A 23,572-nucleotide genomic window follows, 5' to 3' on the forward strand; every position below is an offset into this window, starting at 1 on the left:
CACCCCACAACAACAAACCAATCCGCGCAGGCGCAGTGCTGAAGAAGAGCACCGCTACTTCAGGCTCCGCCCCCTCCCGCAGGCGCAGTGCTGAAGCGGCTCGCTGCTCTTTCCTCCCCCCTCCCCCATTCCTGGATTCAGGGTTCGCCTTGTCTTCCTTCTCCAAATTACAACATCCAGCGCTTTTCTTACTTGTCATCCAGTTTCGCGCTCAGTTTGTAATGGACTGTTTAACTGGAGGACCTAAGTGAGTATCTCAGACCCTGTCGACTTATATTTGTCGTTTTACTTTAACGCCGAACTAGTGATCGTCCCAGTCCCACTTTTCAATTTGCACTGGTGTTTGCTTCCGTCTGCTTGGCTCCATTCATTTGAAACCAGTCTCGGCTCTTCGATTGTTCATCCTGAAAACGTACACCATGTTTGTGCACATCCCATATTTTATTACTGTTTTAGACCGTGTATAATATATTCATTCAGCGAAGGTTGGTATCATTAAAAAAGTTGTCACACGTTGTCCATCCTAAATGACCTTATTTGTTAACTAAATATCTGTGGTCTGTGAATCTTTCCTCTCAATATGGCTTAGCTCCATTTTCTAGTTAAAGGTAAAATCTAGAAATGATATCTAGAAAGGATAAATTGTTTTAAAAGATAATAGAGGTTTATGTCATCTGAAAGGGGAATCCACAAATTGTGGATCCATTGTTTGTAAATTGCATTTATGAATTAATGTCCCATCTGAAATTAATCTGTCTTCCAAAACAGATTATTTATTTCAGAACAAATTTGGGTGTCTTGTCTGCAAATTGACAGATGTTCCAATAATAGTGACACGACTTCAAAATTAATTAATTGAGTGAAATGACCTGAGACTTCCTTATGATATGGAAGATGTACACGCTTGTCACCTCACTATGCCATATGAGCTGCTACCTCTCTCAGCTTTATTCCCTGATCATCTGGCATTCCATGTTTCTATCTCAAATGAAAACAAAGTATTGGAGGAACTTAGCAGATCTGGCAACATTTGTGAAGTGAGAAACAAATTCAGAAATCACATAATACCAGGTCATAGTCCAACAGATTTATTTGAAATCACAACCGTTTGGAGCACTGCTCTGTCATCAGCTGAAATAATTTTGTCCACCTCAGTCTAACACCAGCATGTCCACATCATGGGAAACAAATAGCTTTTTAAAAAATTTGTTGATAAGATGTAAGATCGGTGGCTAGGCCAATATTCATTGGGCCATCCTTAATTGCCCAGAGGCCAGTTAAAAGTCAAACATATTGCTGTAGGTCTAGAGTTGCATAAAGGCCAGACCTGATGAGGATAGCTCATCCCTAAAGGCCATTTACAAACCAGATAGGCTTTTACAATTGATAGTGGTTACATGGTTGTTATTTTATTCCTGAATTCTTTATTTTAAAATAAAATTTCACCATCTGCTTTGTGGGATTCAAACCAATACTCCAGAACATTAGCCTGAGGTTCTGAATTACTAGATCAGCCATTTTTACATTTAGCTATACACTACTGCCTTTACCAACACCCCTCCCCCCCCATTAACATTTACCTGCTGACTATGTTTTTGGTGGGGAGAGAACATGTAATACGATTAAGTGGTTAACTCACTGCTTCCCATCACTTAATTTTGAGTTCAATTCACATCAATATTACTTTTTTTTCTCCTTTTAATTTTCTCATGGATATTTTTGATGTTTCTCTCATTCTAGCATGTATTTGCAGAATATGTTGTGAGAAAAACAAAGGAAACTAAAGAACAATCCACTCAAAGTATTCATTGTAGGCAAACATTTTAAATATTAGGAACTATTGTTTAGGAATTAATGTATTAGGAAGGGAAGAAAGACACATTTTATAACCAAATGGTTGTACATTTGCAGCAAGTGTGTTTAAGTCATTATTATACCTGTATATGTCTTTTGACAAATTATGGAAAATTAGATATGAAATTAAGAAATGTTGGCTTTCCTGAACCTGATTTATGTTGTGATCTTTAGAGAGCTTCAACTTGTTGTTTTACCGTTCTCCAGAGTATGAAGAAGAACTGGAAGCAAAGGATCAAGGATATTGAAACTTTGGCAAGCAATTATCAGAAAAACCCCATCAGCCAAACTTACAAACCAAAACTTTCAAAACCATGGCAACCATCATCAGTTTGGAAGTTGTTTCATCGTCAGCATCAAGCTTTCAATTTTGCCAAGAGTTGTAAGGAGGTAAAGTAAAATATATTACTGTATTTTAGAAATGTGAATTGAGACTCATTGCACAGTGAATAATATTTGGATTCCTAGGAAGGAAATAAGTATTCTATGAATGACTGAAGTTTCTAGAAACCATAACCCTATTTGTTAGATCTGTATTTAAAAAACTAAAAGGAATGAATCTATGTGAATGTTTGATTTTTTTTCAATCAAACATCGAAATTTGTACATTGATTCAATTTATACTTATTCCCATTTCACGTACTTCCCTGAAGCTTTTGATTTTTTTCAGCCATTTAGAACAGTACAAACGTTAGACTCCATCACCCACCAACTGATTGCCTATTCCAACCCTAAAGTGCTGCAATCCTCTATTTATTGCCGCAATAAAGATGAAAGTACAGTAATTTGTACTGTTGTACCACGGTACAAATATTACTATTTTCTTGTAGATATCAATTTATAAACTGTCTATTAAATCCCGTGCTCTTTTTATCATATAGTAAACAGCAGTGATAAAAGTCAGATAACTTTCATTTCACTATTACCCTCAGATTATGCATAATGCCTTGTTTATAAAATATCTTTCTGATCTCTGAGCAAGGTCCTTTGTTCAACTGCTCAAGAAACTCTTTCCAGAATATGTTATGAGGAAAGCAAAGGAAACTAAAGAACAATCCACTTAAAGTATTCGTTATAGGCAAATATTTTAAATATTAGGAGGTCTTGGTGAATTCATACCAATCCCAAACAGATTTTGCATTGCAATGTCATAGCTCCTTTAGTATCAGAAATTCATATGGTTAGAAATAGCTTAAGTGTTGCGTGTAGTTGCATTATGTCTGTTGAAAAATGTCTGAGGGCCTGTTCCATTCTTAAAAGTGATTACTTTGAAATGGATTTTCCTTATTAGCTTAGGAATCATGAATTAGACCATTTCCTGACATTGCATTACTGAGGTCTTAATTAAAGCACATGAACCAGGTCTTTTCATCCTGGGGAATTGAGGGTGAGCTGGAGTTTGACACTGCTGCTTGCAGAATGAGCCTGAAATAGGAACAGAAGTAAATAGATGCTGAGACTGCGAGATGAGAAGCCTGCATCCATTCACTTGGACATCAGTCCAGTTTTTATACAAGACTGTTGGGCTCCCAAGCCATTTCATGCTTCTTAATACCCTTGCTACCTCCATGAGACCTCTGCCTCTCCGTAAATCTCCATACCAATGTACTCAATATCCACTCCGGATCGTACTCATGATTCCTGTAATAAAATTGGGAAGTCTTTGAAAAGCTGAAGAAATTAAATTAAATCATTAATTTAATCTCCAGACTGAAAGCAGCTCCTGTTAGAATCTCTTAAAACTGTCAAAAACGTAGCTCCTGGAACTATCCATAAGAGCAGAGTGAGACCATTCAGCCCATCAAGTCTGCTGTGCTGTTTGATCTTGGCTAATAAGTTTCTCAGTCTTGTTCTCCTGCCTTTTCCCTGTAACCTTTGATCCCCTTGCTAATCAAGAGCCCAAATTGTCTGTTTTGGAAGCACTCAATGATTGGCCAGCAATTCCTTTGTCCAGATCATTAATATATAATAAGAACAGTTGTGCACCTAACCCTGACCCCTGCAGAACTCCACTAGTCACGGCTGCCATTCCTGAAAAAGACCCCTTTAATCCTACTCTCTGCCTTGTGCCAGTCAGCTTGTCTTCTATTATGCAAATATCTTGCTCGAAACACCATGGGCTCTTATCTTATTTAGCAGCCTCCTATATGGCACCTTATCAAAGGCTTTCTGGAAATCCAAATAGATTTATGTAACTTGCTCGTTACCTCCTCAACAAATTGGATCTGATTTGTCAGGCATGACCTCCCCTTGATGAAGCCATGCTAACTCAGCTTTATTTTGCTGTGCACTTCCAAGATACTTGCACACTCATCTTTAATAATGGACTCTTGGCCTGACATCGGTTGTTGTTAACCGGCCTATTAGTTCCTGACTTCTGCCTCCCTCCCTTCTTAAACAGAAGTGTTACATTCACCATTTTCCAGTCCTCTGGGACCCTTCCTGACTCTAGGTAATTCCTGAAAGACCACCACCAGTGCTTCCACAATCTCTGCAGCTGTCTGCTTCAAAACCCTGTTGTTCTGGTCCATCTAGTCTGTGTGATTTATCTGCCTTCAGACCTTTCAGTTTCCCCAGCACCTTCTTGTTAGTGATGGCCAGTAAACTCAGTCTGCCCCCAACTCTCTTGATTGTCACCTATTTTGAAGACTGACGTAATGTACCTATTCAGTTTCCCCACTATTTCTTTGTTCCCCATTACTAGTTCTCCAGCCTCATTTTCCAGCAGTCCAATGTCCACGTTGCCTCTTTTTTATATATCTAGCTTACCTTCATTTCATCTTCTAATTTACTGCTTGTTTATTTGACCTCTGCTGAGTTTTAAAGTCTTCCCAATCTTCTAGCTTCTCACTGATCTTCACCACATTGTATGCTTTTACTTTTACTTTAATGTTGTCCCTGATTACACTTAGAATCATAGAATCCTGTCAATGTGGAACCAGGCCATTCAGCCCATTGAGCCCACACCACCCTCAACTCCTCTGAGGTCCACAAACTGACTGACATGGGCTTTACAAAATTACCTGCCTTTGATGAAAATTGCAATCTCTGGGAAGTGCACAGTTCAGACAGACATTAAGCATTTTAATGAGATGTCACTTTCACAGAGAGTGTCAGTTTGCAACCTGCCACACTTTCCATTAAGCTACTCACTTTGCCATTTTCAGTGACATGTGTTTGCATCATTCTGGCACAGTAATAACATTCATGCCATTGAGTCAGTGGATTTTCTTTCAAATCACAGTCCATAAACCTGAGCATGTAGTCCAGGGTGAAAGTTCAGTGCAACACTCAAGGAGGCTCTGTTGCTTTTCAAATGAAACGCTAAACTGTGATTCTGTCTGCCATCTTATATGTGTGCAGAACAACCTGTGCCACTTTTCAACCAAGAGAATTGAAGGTCTGCTTTCATGGTGAATATTCATCCCTCTACCAGTATCATTAAATGCCAATTATCATGTTACTTTTCTCCTTGCTGCTCAGGGGAGCTTCCTGTGAGCAAATTGGTTCTTGTATTGTATTTGTGAAGTGTTTATATTTTGAAAGTACTTCATGAGCTGTTAAGTGTTTGGTGACATCCTCAAGTGCAATTTTTGTTATGTGCGTGTGTTTCTGTCTTTAGCTCTTGTTTGTTGAAGTGGTCCCTTTAGGATTACTTTGTTGATTTTTTGCTGCCAAATCAACTCTGGAAATAACACCTAAGCCATAACTTCCTCATTATTAATGGGTTTTTTTCTACTTCAGTGACTTAGTAGAAAGTTGCATCTTTAGTAGAATGCACTCATAAAAATTAATTTGTAGACATTGATCTAGTTTGCGTCTATTTGAAAGACACAACTCATTGGATTTGGAAGTTCTAATTGCCATTGTTATGCTACACACACAACAGTTTTCCAGTGTGCTGGATAGATTCTTATTCTCCTGATATATTTGGGTATTTGTAAGAGAACTCCTTGGTTGATAATACTCTGCTCTGAAATTTGTATCAGAAGGTTTTAATCAGATGTCAAGAGCAGAATAAAAATAAAGTTATTTGGATCAAAGAACATCTTTGGCAGAGAATAATCATTTCAGCCAATGTACAAGTAAAATACTATGTGAAAAATTACCTAAAACAGGTCAGTAAAAATTATTTGAAATTAAGTTTTCCTTTAAAAACAACCACATTGAGGGATGCAGTGACACGAGGCATTTAAATTGACAGGGGTTGGCACCACGTAATAACAACCCACTTTACCCAACTTCTTCTCCCATCATCACACTTTCAGTTTTAAGAACAGCAGCCGGTCGACCAAAGGATGCATGTTCATACTTGGTAATGGGGATGAAACATCAGTTAGTAAATCTTTTGTATTGTGTGGTTACTTGAGAAGAATGGTAATGATGGTACCTTGAGAGGTTGCGTGTATCCCATTTTCATGGATAGAAACTCTGGTCAGGATTTCTCCTAATGGCTTTAGGACCTCACTGTCAAGCCTATATGGGCATCAGATGTATGAGAAACTCTCGCTTATCTATGATTTCTTTTTCCCCCCAAATTAGCCAGTTAGACGCCAGAGGGTAGTCATGCCAATCAATTAAGGACACAGGGCAAGCTCTGAAACCAGAGCCAATGGGAGACACCCCAGATTAGAGTGAACAGCAGGCTGACTTCTCAGGTAACTGAGTGAGAGCTTATTCCAAGGTGGAAGTTCCAACTCTCTTAACTATTTTAACCTACTCTTTTTTAAAAATGGTCCCAGCAACTGGCCCAATACAGTGGTGGAGGAAGAGGGATGTGAACCACATTAAAAGTGGATTGTAATTGTAGAGTCCAGCATAAAGGAATGGCCACTAAGCCTGCTGGAAGTGGGAGGTCACCAGGAAGCTGCCTCCAGATTGCTGTACTATTCCTTAGACGTAACATGGGAGAATGCAGTCAGCCTCTGACAATAGTGCTTAAAGGCCCTTAATTAGTTTTTTGGTTATCTTCCATTTGTAGGTGGCAAGCTATAATCTCAGCTCCTGTGGACCAGAACAGGACGGAGCTAGGGATCTGGCACTCTGTCCGATGCTGCAGAATTCTATGCAGACCCACTTTGGCCGTCTCTACCACCGTCAGTCTCTCCCGCAACACACACTCACACACTCTCTTATATCAGGATCTAATCATTCCCCTCAGTATCCGGGCAGGAAAGTAAATGAGAAATGCCAAACAGAACATATATCTCCACACGAATGGTCCAGCTACCAAACAGAACTATATAGCAACCAAAACATAATACCATTGAAATATTTTAGTAAACATCAGGCAAAATAGAAATGTGTGCGTAAATTCTGTTTACTTTGAACTTTTATTTTAAAGGATGTTCATGTATTTGGTTTGGAGAATGAAAATGAGAAGAAGGACACTGGACATGGTCAACGAATTTACCTTGTCACAACATACACTGAGCTGTGGTTTTATTATCAGTAAGTGAGTATATAATGCTAATAATCCTAATAAAGTTGTTTCATGTGGATTTTCAGTGTTAGGGGAATCTTAAACTTTGCCTATGGGGCCTGTAAGTGTGACTGCTGCTCCACAGGTGGGTTTGCAGTGGGGGAAACCAGCAAAGTTCTGCGGGTGCCCTTCCTGCCACTTTCCCATCCACCCTCGCCTCCAGTGATTTTATTGTAGGGCAGGTGCAGAAATCTGCATGACTGGTGTTTAAAATGTTTTGGAATTTTAAGCACGCATTCTATGTAGAGCAATTTGAGTTTCTGCAAACCTATGCTGTGTTTATTTTAAAAAGAAACTAGAATTGGGCCCCAGCTTCAAACCTGCTATCAGCTCTAAGGCAAATTAATCATCAATAGAATGTGTGCTAACTGCAGGCCCTCGAGACATTTATAAAAACATAAGGTGGGTATTTTAGGTGCAAGAGTAAAAGAAATTTGCATTTTGAAAGGTTTTAAGTTTTGTTTTATATATTACCAATAAACTAATCTAATCTAGCTAGAAAATAGTTTTGTAAAGTCCTCTTTGAATATTGGTAGAAAATAAACATTTTGTCGAAGTCTTTTGCCTTGCACCCATCAGAACACTTCTCAAGAATACCAATTTCGGAGCAAAACCCCAAACTGTAAACTGTATAAGCGGACGGTATTGATGCATGATTGATAGAGGCATTGCCACTGTGATTTTGGCTGTTAAAGATGATTGACAGTTAACTGTCAGGCTTTCTTTAGATTTTAAACTAGATAGGATGACTCAGTTTGGTCACGGCATTGCCCTAAGCAATGAATAAACAAATGGCTGTCACCGATTGTGTTATCTTCAAACAGATGAGTGCATTGCGTGCTGTTTTTTGCAAAGAGTATGTATATTAATAAATGCAGCTTTCTTCTTATTCTAATCTGCCATCTGTGAGCCCAGCCGAAATCCATGAATTGATTTCACTGTAATTCTTTGCACATTCAGAATTATCCTATAAAAGTTGTCTAATCACCAAAATACAGCCAATGCTTGGCAATGTGTCGCAAGATTTGCAAGGGTGGGCTATTCAATATGGTCAGTATCTAGTTTGTTGCCAAAGTGATATGTAATATTATCAACCAATCTTTCAGAAATGTTGCCTATACACCAGGTATCACAGTGGCACTGAAGCTTAATTCTGCTACTTTACAGTAACAACCCAAAGGTCTTTGCCACTAACAGAATGCTGCTATCAAACCGAAAGTACTTATTGCCTTTCACACAAACGTGTATTGTGGTACATGAATTTCAATTCTGATAGTTATTTGTCAATTGTCATTAACTGATGCATCCTTCAATACCTCTATGAACCAGAATCCACTTGCCAACCTATCAGCACTTTCCTCGCATACAGTATAAATTTTGGTTTTCAACTTGCAAATTCTTGAAACTTAAAGAGTACAAGACTAAAAGTTTCGACAAGATGTTTTTTTTTTGTTCAGCAATACTTACATTACGATGAACCAATTATTTAAGGTCCTAATGAGTGATGTAATGTCAACTACTTATAAATGCATTGATGACCATTGATTAAAAATGCTTATTTTTGTGTGAAACTAGCTTTTTCAGCTTTATTGGTTACATTTTACCAATGTAATTCTTCAATATACCCCTGCCCAGGAAAAAATTCAAAACAAAACTAAAAAGAACTACATTTTGAAATACTGCCAAAACACAGTGGCTCATGACAGTTTTGCATTTGGTGATTCGCAAATGAGTTTGAACTTCAGAAATATTGATTTTCAAATTTTGCATTTTTGGATGCCAATTGCACCCAAACAGAAACCCTTTTACACATTATGCACTTAATTATAATGGAATTCTTGAGTGGAATAGTTTCTAATTCTTTTGGTAAAGTATAGTTATGTCCAAACCTTTAGGGTTTAAAAGGGCAAACTTTAAGCTGCTTCCTAAATATGCACGATTGAACTTGCTCAGGGTGGCAGAATTACTGATATCAGTCGGGTTCTATTTAACCTCTTTCTGCTGAATAAAGTTTTACAAAGATGCTTTTAGCGTTGAAATGGCTTATTGTACAGTCTGATATTTAAATTTTTAATTGAATTTTAGAAAGCTAATTATTTCAAAAGCCATTAACATGACATATGTTCAAATTTTCAGGTACAAGTAACCTACACCTCCTATTTTTTCAGTATTTCATCACTGTTTTGCAGGAAATATCGAAAGTCATTAATGCATTGCTATGAAATAATTCCAGAAGGATCTGTGTGCCATTTGTATTTTGACTTGGAATTCATTAAACAAGCAAATCCAGAATGTGATGGGAAGCAAATGGTGTCAAAGTTAATTCAGGTGCTGATCTATATTTGTTTAGCTTTAGTGTCTTATCTTGGGTTTTTTCTCATTGAAGTATTTTATTTGTTTATTTTAGGTCAGTTTCATTAGATTGAAAAAAAAATCCTGCATATATACAGTGACTTTAATGTAAAAATAATCCCAGGCTAGGTCACAAAGATGTAATCAAATAGTAATCTATGTCAAAGTAAAAAAAAGATTCTTGGTCAAAGGGGTGGATTTTCAAAAAAAAGCATTTAACATTTGAGGCATTGGGGAATTGGGAGTGAATGCAAGTCAATGAGCACAGGGAATGAGTCAGTGAAAGATGGTGCAGATTACTTATTATGAGCAGTGAAGCTTTGGATGAGCTAAAGATTGTGAATGCTGGAAAATGTGTGGCATACTAGAAGAGCATTGCATTGCTTCCTGAGGTAACAAAGGCTGATGAACAAGCTAAAAATAATTTTGGCAGCATATGGTCTGTGATGGAGAGGTGGACGATATTTAAAAATTCTTTCGTAGATGTGGGCACCACTGGCAAAGCCAAGATTTATGCACTGTTCTGAATTGCCCTCGAGAAGCTGGTGGTGAGCAGAGTTGAGGAATGCAGTCTTTGTGATGAAGAGAAAATGGGATTGGTGGCTTAGAATAACATTAAATAAAATTCCAATGTTGGAAACAATCTGGTTTGACATGAAAGTACCAAAGAAATATAATTGATGTCAAGGGTACAGGATTTCAGACAGAAATGCTTCATGCAGAGGGTTATGCTTAACTCATCCAGGACTGGATCTCAAGCAAACAATCTGACAATGCTGAGGTAGAGGAAACATGGAATTTGCTGTCATCTTTGTTCTTGTGGAACCTGATAACTTGTATTCAGATCATGTCTCTACATTCTGGCATAATTTTGTACCTATGTTCCTTTATGCATAGGATGGCGCGGGGTCTGACAACCTTTACACTTCTCACTGTACTCCTGTACTTGAGTAAATGTGACAATAAATCTAATTATAATTATAAATGAATAAAACCATGTAGACCATCTTAGTTCAATGTCTAAAACAATTGTACACTTCCCTCATTGCAGCATTATTTTGTTTCTGGGCTGATTCCAGGTTTTTATCTTCCGGGCCATAAGACTGTAGGACATAGAAGCAGAAATTAGGCCATTTGGCCCATCAAGTCTGCTCTGCTATTCAATCATGGCTGATAGGTTTTTCAACCTCATTTTACTGCTTTCTCCCTGTAAACTTTGATCCCTTTAGCGATCAAGAACTTATCTATCTTTGTTTTCAATATACTCAGTGATCTAGCTACCACAGCCTTCTGTGGCAATGAATTCCGCAGATTCACCACTCTGGCTAAATAAGTTTCTCCTTGCCTCCATTCCAAAAGGTCTTCCCTTGACTCTAAGACTGCCCTCAGGTCCTCGTCTCGCCTGCCAATGGAAACATCTTCCCAGTGTCCACTCTGTCCAGGTCAATCAGTATTCTGAAAGTTTCGATTAGATTCCCCCTCAGCCTTTTATATTCCATAGAGTACAGTCCCAGAGTCCTCAAACATTCATCATATGTTAAGCAATCCATTCCATGTTGTTGGCTCATTTTCCAACTCTCCAGTCCTCCCATTTCAGTTCTTGTCCCCAGTTTCAATATTCGCTACCGACGTTATTTGTGTATAAAGGTCAACCAGATAATGGATTTTTATAAAACTTTTGAAGTATACAAATGAAACAACAATGTACTAACTTTGTGGTTTTTGCGAATTGCTTAGCCACAAAAGTAAAGTTTCAAGTTAAATATGGGTTAACAGATCTCAGCCAGCAGGGGAAGTGAAACTGCAATTAGTTTTAGTGTCCCGAGGCTAGTGGGATGAAGGTTAGCCAAGTTTCCTGCTTTTGATTACTAAATGATGACCGTTGCTGGAAAATATGCACAGGTATTAGATTGGACCGATAATATCCTCATAGTTTAGTGACTTGCTAACATTTTTTAAAAAATTGATGTAGATAATTGAGTACTACTGGTTAGTATGGAATTTGGCCCCAACAAATGAAAACATTCTAATATTCTAAATGCTTCTTTAGTAAATACAGTTTACTTGAACTTGATTTTTGCGAGAACATTCTGTACCAAGACTTAAAATTGTGTGTTCTGTAAATTGATGGTACAGTAAAAATGATATGGTGTACATATTTAAGTACAGAATTTTCTTCTTCGTAAAAGGACCTTGTGTGGTTGTGTATGATGTCTTTATCTGATTAAGTACTAACAATAAAACTTTGCTTCTTTTTATTCAGTATCTTTGTCAAAAATTGGAAGAAATACACAAAATAAATTGTTCAGTGAACGATGTTTTGAACTTGGACTCCAGTATGCATCAAAAATTTAGTCGACACCTAATATTTCATCTTCCTAATGCAGTCTTTAAGAATAATGTGCATGTTGGTAAGAATTCTATGATCACGTTTCTCATAACTAGGTTTGGTGTCTTCATATTGCAACGAAAGCAAAACAGCCCACTATCAATGGATGCGGACAGCGAGAGCTAATGCTTTATGCAGACTCCTTGTAATGTTACCCTATCTGCAGCATATTGGGATGTTTGTTCAGTTACAATGGCTAAAGGCAAAGGATCAGGATGAGCAATTGTGAGATTGGAAAATTATTTATTAAAATCTGCACCATCTTTGGAGTGAGTGAAAACATTTATTCAGTCTTAAGTGGTTTTGACCAAAAGGGGAAAGGCTTAATTTAAATAGCATATCTTATAAACGTTGCACATTTTAAATTTATTCAGAACTGAATTTGCTGTTGATTTCCTTTCATCTATCTGGGGTTTGCTGAAAGACAGCTGCAGATGAGCCAGAGGCTTTTTACTCATTTATTTTTGATTTTTCACATTCACTATTTGGTTTCAATATCTTTTTTTTAGTATTATTTATTTAGGGAATTCGTATATTGCTAGCTAGGCCAATATTGCCCAAGCCCAAATTGCTCTTTAGAAGTTGGTGGACAGCTGCCTGCTTGGGCACTGTACATGTACCCACAGTGCTGTTCAGAAGGGAGTTCCAGGATTTGAAATGGTGACATAGTTTCAAGTCTGGATAGTGTGCCGCTTGGAGTTCGTACTGCCCTTCCCCCTTCTTCCCATTTAGCTATTATCCAACATGGGCATTATTAAGCAAGAAATTAAAGTAATTGTATGCAACAAATTATTGTGCCTGCGATTACATAACCATACCAGTTAACTATGGGATTTGCATTTTATTTTAGGAAATTTTATAAGAACAATTTTGCAGCCTGTGATTAGACTATTGGAAAAAAGATGTGGGAAAACTGACCAAGATGATGGTGGCGGTGCCTTGCTGTCAACTCACACATTTATTCCAGTCACTCAAGTCTCTAGGAAGAATTCTAGTGTCAGTGATTATGATAATCCCCCCTCAAAAAGGAGTAAGCCTGCATTGTGGGAAAAATTGGATGAAAGCAATATGGACCCGGATCTGTCATTTCTAATTGTCAAAGATATACATGGAAAGGACCAACTCTTTGTGGATTTAGGTAAATGCATTTTAATTTCGATCTATATATGCAGTCAATAATCAAGTAATAACTGACCCCTCTTGGACATGTCCAGGAATAACTCAATTAGTTAGCTAGTCTCAGTTAGCCAGTGCAGTGCAGGATGTGGCTGGTTGAGCAGCACCAAGAAATAATGAGAGAATACATTTTAATAATTCCATAAGCTATTACACACAAAAAAATGTGGTTTTGTATTTCATAATTTTAATGTTTAGGTTTTGAAAAAACAGTGGGCAGTTTTTTCTGAGGAGTCACAATCAATTGATGGAGAGTCATTTTAATAGATTCTTAGGAGTTTCACGAGGTTAGTAACAGCCTAGCTTTTCTGAGTCAGACACAAAATGCTGGATAAACCTAGCAGTTCTGACAGCATCTGTGTAAAGAGAAAAACATAGTTGATACTTTGAGTATAATATGACCCTTCTTCAGTTCCGCAGCTATTGGGAATCTGAGCTACAAGTCGAAAATGCTGACAAAGTAGTTTCGGAGAAAATCATGTATATTAATAATTTATTTTTCTGTGATTGCTAACCACAGTTGCACTTTATATAATGCAAGGAACTATTTGCCCAAATTTAAATTCTGCTTCATAGTTCCTTTCATTAGTTGTAATGTTTAATATGCAATTAGACTTGTGCTTTGCTTTGATTTTTTTTCTTCTTTTAAAAAGGTGTGTACACAAAGAACAGAAACTTCCGATTGTATAAATCATCCAAACTGGGAAAGAATACTTGTTTTGAAGTTGCTGAAGACAACCAGTTTGTTCCAAAACCTGGAAAGAATGTTTCTACGGAGGAGCTATTTTTTCTCAGCTCTTTGGTCAGCAATGTCAGGTAAACCATCTGTAATGTCCAGTAATCTTTTGAGAAGTAGGGGGAGAAATCTCTGTTGCAGTATGCAGTGCTATCCCACTGCCTTATGTAAATCCAAAATTGGGTCACATAAAATGATTTGAAATTTTAATCTAATACTTAGTTATTGTCATTGTTTTCCTCTTCAGTTAGATTTTAAGTTCTTGATAAGAATTAAAGTTCTCCCAGGGTTCTTGCAAATCTTTTTCACTCAACCACTATTATTCAACTTTTTTCTATGTGAGTATTGCATATGCACATTGTGGCTGTTCAACTTGCTTAAATAATGCTCAAAACTAATTGTTGTATGAGAAGTTCAGGGAGATCTGATGAAGTCTTATATAAATGAAAATTTGCTATTTCCAAAAGAGTATCTTAGTATATGAAACTTTAATAAAAGTAATGTATACTAATAAAAATCCATTTTCAGTCTTCTTTTTCTACTTTCTCAAGAAAGTTTACATTGTTTTCTTCAAATTTATATTGTTGCACCATACACTAATCAAATTTTTGGATTATCTTCTGAGAATACAGTTTTGTTCAAATCAATCAAGAAATTAATAGTTTGATCAATCTTTTCATCCATATCATGGGCAATCATGTTTGAACAAGTTGTATGCCTGATTATACAAATTTGCTGCTTTCATTGCACCTTAATTTCTACAATGAATTGCAATAATAAAGAGAAAACAAATAATATTCAAAGAGTATAGTAAATTGCATTCAATGACATTAGTTTTCATGTGATCCAGACCAGCCAATAAAGTTGAATATTTTAAATTGACTTGTAGAAATTCGATGCATGCTAGATGGTAATTGTCAGAAAGAATGTCATATGTTAATACAATTAAAATAAACATCATTTGCAAACTTCTACAATGAAATTACGATGAAAATTTCAGATTTTGTGATGGCATGACAGTTCTGACTTGTAATAGCTCCGATACAGAGGAAACCAAAGGATGGCACATGCAAAATGACCCACATCTTTCTGCATCAGGTATTTTGTTTTTTCATAATCTGTTTTGGTTACTTATAAAGCTGTTTTTGTTATAGTTATTAGCACAGGGGTCGAGTCATGGAGTCATACAGTAGACCTGTCGGTCCATACTGACCAAGTTTCTCAAACTAAACTCGTCCCAATTGCTTGGATTTGGCCCAAATCTTTCTAAACATTTCCTATTCATGTACCTATCCAAAGGCCTTTTAAATGTAACTGTACCTGTGTCTACTACTTCCTCTGGCAGTTCATTCTACATAAAAACCATCTGCTGTGTGAAAAGTTGCCCCTCAGGTCCTTTTTAAATCTTTCCCCTCTCACCTTGAAAATATGTGCCCTAGTTTTGAACTCACCCACCTTAGGGAAAAGACCTTTGTTATTCACTTTATGCCCTTCGTGATTTTACAAACTCTATAAGGTGACTCCTCAGCCTCCTACGCTCCAGTGAAAAAAATCACAGCCTATCCAGCCTCATCTTATAACTCAAACCCTCCAGACCTGGCAATATCCTGGTAAATCTTTTCTGAACTCTCTCAAATTTAAGTATATCTTTCCTATAACATGGAAACCAGAACTGTAAACAGTTTTCCAAACTTGGCCTCACCGATATCCTGTACAACTGCAACATGACATCTCCACTTCTATACTCAGTGGTCTGAGCAATGAAGGCTAGTGTGCTAAACGCCTTCTTTACCACCCTGTCTATCTGTGATGCAACTTTCAAAGAACTATTGACGTATACTCTTAGGTTTCTCTGTTAGACAACACTACTCAGGGCCCTACCTTTAACTGTACAAGTCCTGGCTTTGTTTGTTTTTCCAAAATGCAATACTTTGCATTTATCGAAATTAAGCTCCATCTGCCACTCCTCAGCCTATTGGCCCAATTCATCAAGATACCTTTGTCATCTAAGATAACCTTCTTCACTGTTGACCCCACCAATTTTGGAGTCTGCAAACTTACTAACCATGCCTCTTAAATTCTCAATAAATAGTTTATATAAAAGACAAACAAAAGTGGACCCAACACCAATCCCTGCATAGGCCTCCACTTCAATGAACAACACTCCACCACCACCATCTGTCTCCCACCGAGAAGCCGATTCTGTCAATCACTAATAGAAAATAGTTTCTTATTTCTTTTAATAAGATCCAAATAGGATTTTCGCTATCTGTTTCAGTGTTAATTTCAAAGTTAAGTGTAGAGCATTCAGTTGTAGATACATATCCTTTCATTCATCTAGCTGTTGGCATCTGAACCACTGACCAGTACATCCATCTCCAACATTTCAAATAAGTGTGGATGTACAAATAAGTACCGTAGATGTGGTCACATTAAATTTTACAGTCTATGCCTTTGACTAAAACCTAGTCTTAGTCCAACTCCTTAAGTGAGACCTGGAAGAGGAAATAACAGATTTGAAAACACAATTCTGCTCATTTACTGAAAAGTTAACATCTAGAATAGGTTAAATCAGTGAGACGATTTGAAAGGTATAAAATAGGATACATGGAATTAAAAAGAAAAAGAGAGAATCAAATAGCTATTTTTTCCTGTGACTAATGATGAAACAGTAGTATATCAGTAATGTAATCCAGAGGTCTGGACTGAGTCGCAAGACACAACTTCATATCCTAGCCTAGTTGCTGGCAAAATTCACGTTTAATAAAAGTTGAATAAAATGGTTCCATTAATAATGGTTATGAAATTATTGGATTGACATAAAAACCTGTGTGCTTTGCTCATGGTTTACCTGCAGTGGACAAAATCTGACAACCTTACCCTGACAGTCTGACCTAGAAATGATTTCAGACCCACAGCAGGTTAATTCCTACCTGCCCTCTAAAATGGCTAAGTAAGCAACTCAGTTGTATCACTATAGTCAGATATTTTTCCCCTTTGGACTATTACAATCAAAGGATCAACCTTGGTTGAATGAAGAATGCAAGAGAATGCACCAGGAACAGCACTAGGTTTACCTAAAATGAGATATTAGAGATGAAAAAGGTCAATTTGCATGACAAATTGTGAACCAGCATGTAAAGAGGAGCAAGGCAATTGTACAATTAGTGAATTAAGAGCAGTTCTTTCTACATATGGGCATGTAGTGCTTCATATCTGAGTAGGTGTGAATACTACCGAGCACGGTGCAATCATCACTGAGCATCCTCACTTCAGATCTGATAACAGCTCCTGTGCCCGAAACGTCGAATCTCCTGTTCCCTGGATGCTGCCTGACCTGCTGTGCTGTTCCAGCAATAAAGTTTCAACTTTGATCTCCAGCATCTGCAGACCTCACTTTCTCCTAGAATACTACCCCAAGGAATGCTTGCAGAGCTGTGTTGATAAAATGGCTGACCTCCAGTAAATATAACCATCTTTCTTTATGTTTGGTATGATTTCAAACAGTGGAGTTTTCCTCCTGATTCTCATTGATTCCAGTTATGCACGGCTTCTTAATGCCACACTTGGTCAAATGAGGCCTTGATTTCAAGGATTGTCATTCTCACCTCACCTCTGGAATTCAACTCTTGTCCATGCTTGAACCAAGGCTGTAATGTGATCAGAAGCTGACTGGCCTTGGTGGAACCCAAACAGAACATTAGTGAAGGGGTTATTGCTAAGCATTTATGGCATTGAGAGCACTGTTGATGACACCTTATGGATGATTGAGAGTAAACTGATGGGGCTGTTGACTGAGGCAGATTTGTCTTACTTAGAACATACAGGATATACCTGTACAATTTCCACATTGTCACGTAGATGCCAGTGTTGTGGCTGTACTTGATCAGCTTGGTTGTGGACACAGCAAGTATTAGATTAGATTAGATTACTTACAGTGTGGAAACTAGCCCTTTGGCCCAACAAGTCCACACCAACCTGCCGAAGTGCACCCACCCAGACCCATTCCCCTACACCGAACGAACACTACGGGCAACTTAGCATGGCCAATTCACCTAACCAGCACTTTTTGGACAGTAGGAGGAAACCGGAGCACCCAGAGGAAACCCACGCAGACACGGAGAGAATGTGCAAATTTCACACAGTCAGTCGCCTGAGGTGGGAATTGAACCCGGGTCTCTGGCGCTGTGAGGCAGCAGTGCTAACCACCGTGCCACCCACATATTAGAGTATGTGTGTTTGGTATTATTACCAGAATCTTGTCTGTATTTGTAGCATTTGGTCTCTCCAGCTATTTCTGAATATCAGGTGCAGTGCATTTCATGAATTGGCTGAAAAATGGCATTGAGGGAAGTAGTGACTTAATGGTAATGTCATTGGACTAATCCAGAATCCCAGGCTAATGTTCTATGGATGTGGGATTGAGTTGAACTATGGTAGATGGTGAAATTTGAATTCAGCATGGAATTAAAAGCTCAAAAGGCAATCGTGTAACTCAAATTGTTTTAAAAACTCATTTGTATAAAGAACTGTAGATGCAGGAGATCTGAAACAAAACTCAGCAGGTCTGACAGCAGCTGTGGGAAGAAAGCAGAGTTAATGTTTCAAGTCTGAGTTCAATTTCTGTTTGTGTCAAAGCTAATTCATTAATGCCCTTTAGGGAATAAAACCTATTGTCCTTGCCTGGTTTGGCCTACATGTGACCTGTGACTCACAACAATGTGATGTTGATTCTTAACTGTCCTCTGAAATGGCCCTAACAAACCAATCAGATCAAGAGATATTGGGGATCGGCAATAAATGCTGGCCCAGCCAATGAACCAAAAATGGATGATTTACTTGGCACTTGTGGCTGAAAACAAATTGCCTTCTCATTCGCAATGATGTGATGGGCAGCCCCACCATTGAGGATGCAAATATTTGTGCAGCCTCCTTCTCTTATGAGTTTTTCAACTGTCCACCACTATTCATGGCTGGATGTGGCAGAACTGCAGATCTTATCCAGTAGTTGTTGGATTGCTTTGCCCGCTATACTGTTTGGCATGCAAGTAGTTCTGTTTTGTAGCTTCATCAGGTTGACAGTAGTTCCATGGTGTAAGTTTGTCCGGTTGATTCTTTACAGTTTGCTATAAATTCTGTCTTATGATCTTATACTCCACAAAGCTGGTGCTTCCAAACAAACCTTTGGACTATAACCTGGTGTTGTGTGATTTTTAGCTGAAAATGTGTTGCTGGAAAAGCGCAGCAGGTCAGGCAGCATCCAAGGAACAGGAGAATCAACGTTTCGGGCATAAGCCCTTCTTCAGGAAGGCTTATGCCCGAAACTTCGATTCTCCTGTTCCTTGGATGCTGCCTGACCTGCTGCACTTTTCCAGCAACACATTTTCAGCTCTGATCTCCAGCATCTGCACCCCTCACTTTCTCGTGTGATTTTTAACTTTGTACACCACAGTCCAACACCCGCACCTCCAAATCATTGATACTTCTAGGTTTGCTTGGTGCTGGTCCTGCACTTTTCATTGAACCAGGGTTGATCAATGAGCTTAATGATAATGATGGAGTGATGGATTTGCTGGGTCATGATGTTACAGATTATGGTTGAATACAGTTCATGAATGCCAATATTTAGTCATTAGAAATCTCCCCTTGTAGTAGCGCCATACTTTTAGGGAAGGCTCAGTTACCTTTGGTAGCTGGATGCCTGGTTTGCATCCAGCACAAGCCAAAGTTACTATGAAGGACTCTCATTCCCAACCTTGCCCCTTGCCTGAGAGATGTTGACCCTCTGGTTAAATCACCACAAGTCTTCACTCTAATGAAAGAGCTGCCCTTGGTCTGGTATGGTGAGGGCAATTTTACTTTCAGTGCCACACTGAGGGTATCCTTAGTCTGAAGAAAGGACAACTTCTTGACATGACTGAATAGTGGTCAGTCACAGCTAGATCTGTGGCAGACTGATTGCTGAAGATGAGGTTAAATATATGTTTTCTCTCCTGTTGGTTCCCTCAACACTTGCTGCAGACCCTGTCTAGCAGTTACATTGTTTAGGACCTGACCAGCTCGGTCAGTACAGATGATATTGAGCCACTCTTGGTGATGGACATTGAAGACCCCATCCAGTGTATATTCTATGCTCTTGTTACCCTCCAGACTTCCTCCAAATAATTTACAACATGGAGGAGTAATGATCCATCAGTTGAGGAGTAATGATCCATCAGTTGAGGAGAGGACCATAAGGTGGAGGGTATTTTCTTGTCCATGTTTGACCTGATACCATGAGACTTTGATGACACTAAGGGCAACCCCTTGCCAACTGTATATTACTGTGCTGATCTTTGTTGGACCGGTCCTATATATATATGTCAGGACTTACCCAGGGATGATGAATGATGATGGTGGTGTCTGGAACATTGTCATACTCACAAAATTATATCTTACAGATAATGACAGGTTGTTGCTTGACCAGTCTGAGAGAGATCTTCCAAATTTTAGCCCTGACCTCCAGATGTTAATGAAGAACACTTTCAGGTTGAATTTTCCCTTGTTGTTTCCGTTGACCTAGACTGATGCCAGGTGGATTCAGTTATTTCCTTGAGACCATTTAGTGGTTTTGAAGCACCCAACAGCTTGCTATTTTCATTTCTTTGGGCAGTTAAGATTCAACAACATTGCTGTGGGTCTAGGGTCACACGTAGGCTAAACTAAATAAAGATTGCAGACATTGATGAACCTGAAGTGTTTTACAACAATGGTTTCCTGGTTATTATTAAACCAGAGCACCCAGAGGAAACCCATGCAGACACTGGGAGAATATGCAAACTCCACACACACAGTCACCCAAGACAGGAATTGAACCTGGGTCCCTGGCGCTGAGGCAGCAGTGCTAACCACTGAGCCACCGTGCTGTGATTTTATGACCTTTTAGAAAAGAATTCTTCTCAGAACAAATTGAAACCCATCTGTCTCTATTTTTAAAAAATCAAAGTACCAAGATTGATAATAATGCATATTTATCAAGGCTGAATTGTTTTATAGATATGTTTGGTTACCATTGTTCACCGTACCCAGAGATTGACAGTTTTATTACTCGTCAAGTAAACAAAGGAGGAATACAAGGTGGTAAGTTTCAATCCCTTCAGCCTTAAATCCCAATTCATTAGGAAAGCAGAGCTATTAATTTCACGTAACACTGATTTCAAAATAGCTTTAATTTATTTCCTTAGTCTTGCGTCGATGGAATTATTTCTTTTCTGAAGAACTGATTGTGTATGATATCAGCAAAAACCACTGGTGTGACAACATTGGAAGAGCTCATAAACGCAACCATATAATGTAAGTACAGTTCACAAATTGTTAAATGATCTAAGCAGGCTTCTCTGCAATCATTGGGGCACTCAGAACATGCAGCATCTGGATAGAAAGGTTAATGTTTCTGGTCAGTGACCTTCAGAATTGAGGAAGTGACATTGACCTTAAACAACAACTCTCACATGTGCTTAAATTAGTACAGACAATTGTACTACTTTTAAAAATATTCTGAAAGATGGTAGAGCTAGTTAAAGTCAAAGCATACTGTCAGTAGGTTACTAAGATAAGGTTTGAAAAGATTATACAACTCTACAAACCACCTGTCATAAAATATATTCACAGTGAATCTGACTTCAACTCTATGCCTTATGTTGCAATCAACTTTCTCTCAAATACACAGACTTCAGCATTCACTGCTATACTTGTGTGAAATTTGATTATCATAAATACATTTTTTTAAAATGCTATTTATTTCTTGCAGAAAAATATAGTGCATGGTTGAGTTCAGCAATTTATTAATGGCTGGCAGCAATTTTTTTTCTACTGAGGGATACAATATAGGAAATCATATTGTTGTATTATTTTTATTTTGTAGGATTGTCGTTGACTTGAAGAGGGGAATCTGGTACCAGAAATGTTATGATCCTGTTTGCCGAACTCAGAAGTTCAAATCTGAAAGTGAGAACTAATTTTATTCTGTTGAATATTTGAAGTTTCATTAGATAATGCAGTAGTAGTCTTCTGTAGACTAACTTATGCTAAATTCCTTTTAAATTCAAGATCACCCATTACCCCAGGAATGCTGTTTGGATTTCCTCATTGATATGGTATGTTATGATACAAAGGTTTAGATCAATATCAAAATAGTGATGTAGAAGCTGAAAATAAATCATTTGAGCTTGTAATAATAGTCATTTCCAGTGGAGTAAGCTTGGCAAGCTGCAATTTAACAAATGAAGCATTTTATTTCATTGTATTGAAGACCTAATGACTTCTGTCCCTATTAACATGCTAATTATGTATATAAACAAGATGGACCAGTTTTCCTGTTTTCACTTTCGGAATATGTTGAAGAATATCTGAAAGTATGTCAATGAGAAAAGGACATTAGCAAGGCATATAAATGGCAGATGATGACAAGTGTGGGGAAAGCACTTTGGTTGGAAGAACATTGAAACAAAATATAAAAGATCAGGTAAAATCCTAAAGGGAGATTAGGACAGAAAGACATGGGTGTACGAATGAACAGAGTTTTGAAGGTAACACTGATAGGTAGTGAGAGTAGTTAATAAAAGCAGAGTGTTCTCAACTCTAGATGATTAAGCACAAGTGGATGCAGCATCAATTTCCCACCCACTTGATTCATTCCTTGTGCGTGTTGACCAGCACCCATTTGTGCTGTCCTCTGCTCTTTTATATCTTCTACAGATGTAACATTAAGCTCAAAACCAATATATTTTCACTGAATGAACATTTTATATAAGAGGAACCAGCTGAAATGTATGTTCTCACCAAATGTTTGTTAATTGTTGCAGGGATATCAACTTATCCATATATTTCCTTTAATATCATCTGAAAATTAGTTATTACTAACCAACAGCAAATTTGTTTGAAATGGAATCTTTCTTTCAGGATAATGAATTTGTTTTTACCATGGATGAAGATGGGAACATTGAAGCAAGTCAAAGTAATGTACCTCCAACAGACACTAACTTGCATCTTGGTAACATTTGGGTACATTCTGAAACACAATGTTCTGTCCTTATGGAAAATCTGGATACAGCTTTTATTGATAACATTGATGATGATGCAATGTTATTAGAAGCTGTTGAAGACTCTGAATTCAATATTAATCTTAATATACAGTCAGAGTTGAGTAATAAGGAGCCTGAAATACTGTCTGACAACGACTTACTGGCAGCTGTGAAGGAACTGGAGGCATTTGCAAGCATAGGTACAAAATAGATCCTGTAAATACATACTGGTCTCCACAGTGAAAGTTTTTGATAAACCCCTTTTTTTGTTTCAAATTGGTCAGAATCTGTTTTCAGGAATTCCTGAGTGAAATTCTCGGGAAATCTTATAGCTCTTCTGTTCTTCTATTTACAGCATTCAGGACTTTTGATTCCTCCATTAGGCAATGTAAGAAAATAATGTTTGACATTTTATTAGATCCACATAAGTGTAAAAATCAGTATATTTGTAAAACATTTTGCTATAAGAAATACATTAAGTATATAGAACCTTTATTTTGATAGACAAATGCATACAGTTT

At 37.8% G+C, this 23,572-nt stretch overlaps 1 protein-coding gene across 4 annotated transcripts; it reads left to right on the plus strand.

Moving 5' to 3' along the window:
• Window positions 1–76: 76 nt before the first annotated feature.
• On the plus strand, window positions 77–23,558 carry primpol (primase and polymerase (DNA-directed)). Of its 4 annotated transcripts, none has more exons than XM_043705714.1 (13): window positions 77–247; window positions 2,062–2,244; window positions 7,199–7,305; window positions 9,526–9,664; window positions 11,952–12,099; window positions 12,928–13,215; window positions 13,907–14,069; window positions 14,990–15,087; window positions 21,025–21,108; window positions 21,213–21,321; window positions 21,893–21,975; window positions 22,078–22,124; window positions 22,930–23,558. In XM_043705714.1, exons 2-13 carry the CDS (start codon window positions 2,065–2,067, stop codon window positions 23,260–23,262), a joined length of 1,779 nt encoding a protein of 592 aa, XP_043561649.1. In that variant the 5' UTR covers window positions 77–247; window positions 2,062–2,064; the 3' UTR covers window positions 23,263–23,558. The 4 variants fall into 4 exon arrangements, with proteins under 4 accessions (XP_043561649.1, XP_043561675.1, XP_043561657.1 ...); XM_043705722.1 differs by lacking the exon at window positions 77–247 and adding an exon at window positions 254–485; XM_043705740.1 differs by lacking the exon at window positions 22,078–22,124 and having other exon boundaries at window positions 22,930–23,015.
• Window positions 23,559–23,572: the final 14 nt, after the last annotated feature.

The sequence above is a fragment of the Chiloscyllium plagiosum genome, chromosome 2 (assembly GCF_004010195.1).
Source record: "Chiloscyllium plagiosum isolate BGI_BamShark_2017 chromosome 2, ASM401019v2, whole genome shotgun sequence".
Classification (NCBI taxonomy): Eukaryota; Metazoa; Chordata; class Chondrichthyes; order Orectolobiformes; family Hemiscylliidae; genus Chiloscyllium; species Chiloscyllium plagiosum.

Coding starts and splice junctions, on each gene's coding strand:
- primpol (XM_043705714.1), top strand. CDS start 2,065: ATGAAGAAGAACTGGAAGCAAAGGATCAAGGATATTGAAACTTTGGCA. Junction 9,665..11,951: donor TGGTGTCAAAGTTAATTCAG/GTGCTGATCTAT, acceptor CTTTTTATTCAG/TATCTTTGTCAAAAATTGGA. Junction 22,125..22,929: donor TGGATTTCCTCATTGATATG/GTATGTTATGAT, acceptor TCTTTCTTTCAG/GATAATGAATTTGTTTTTAC.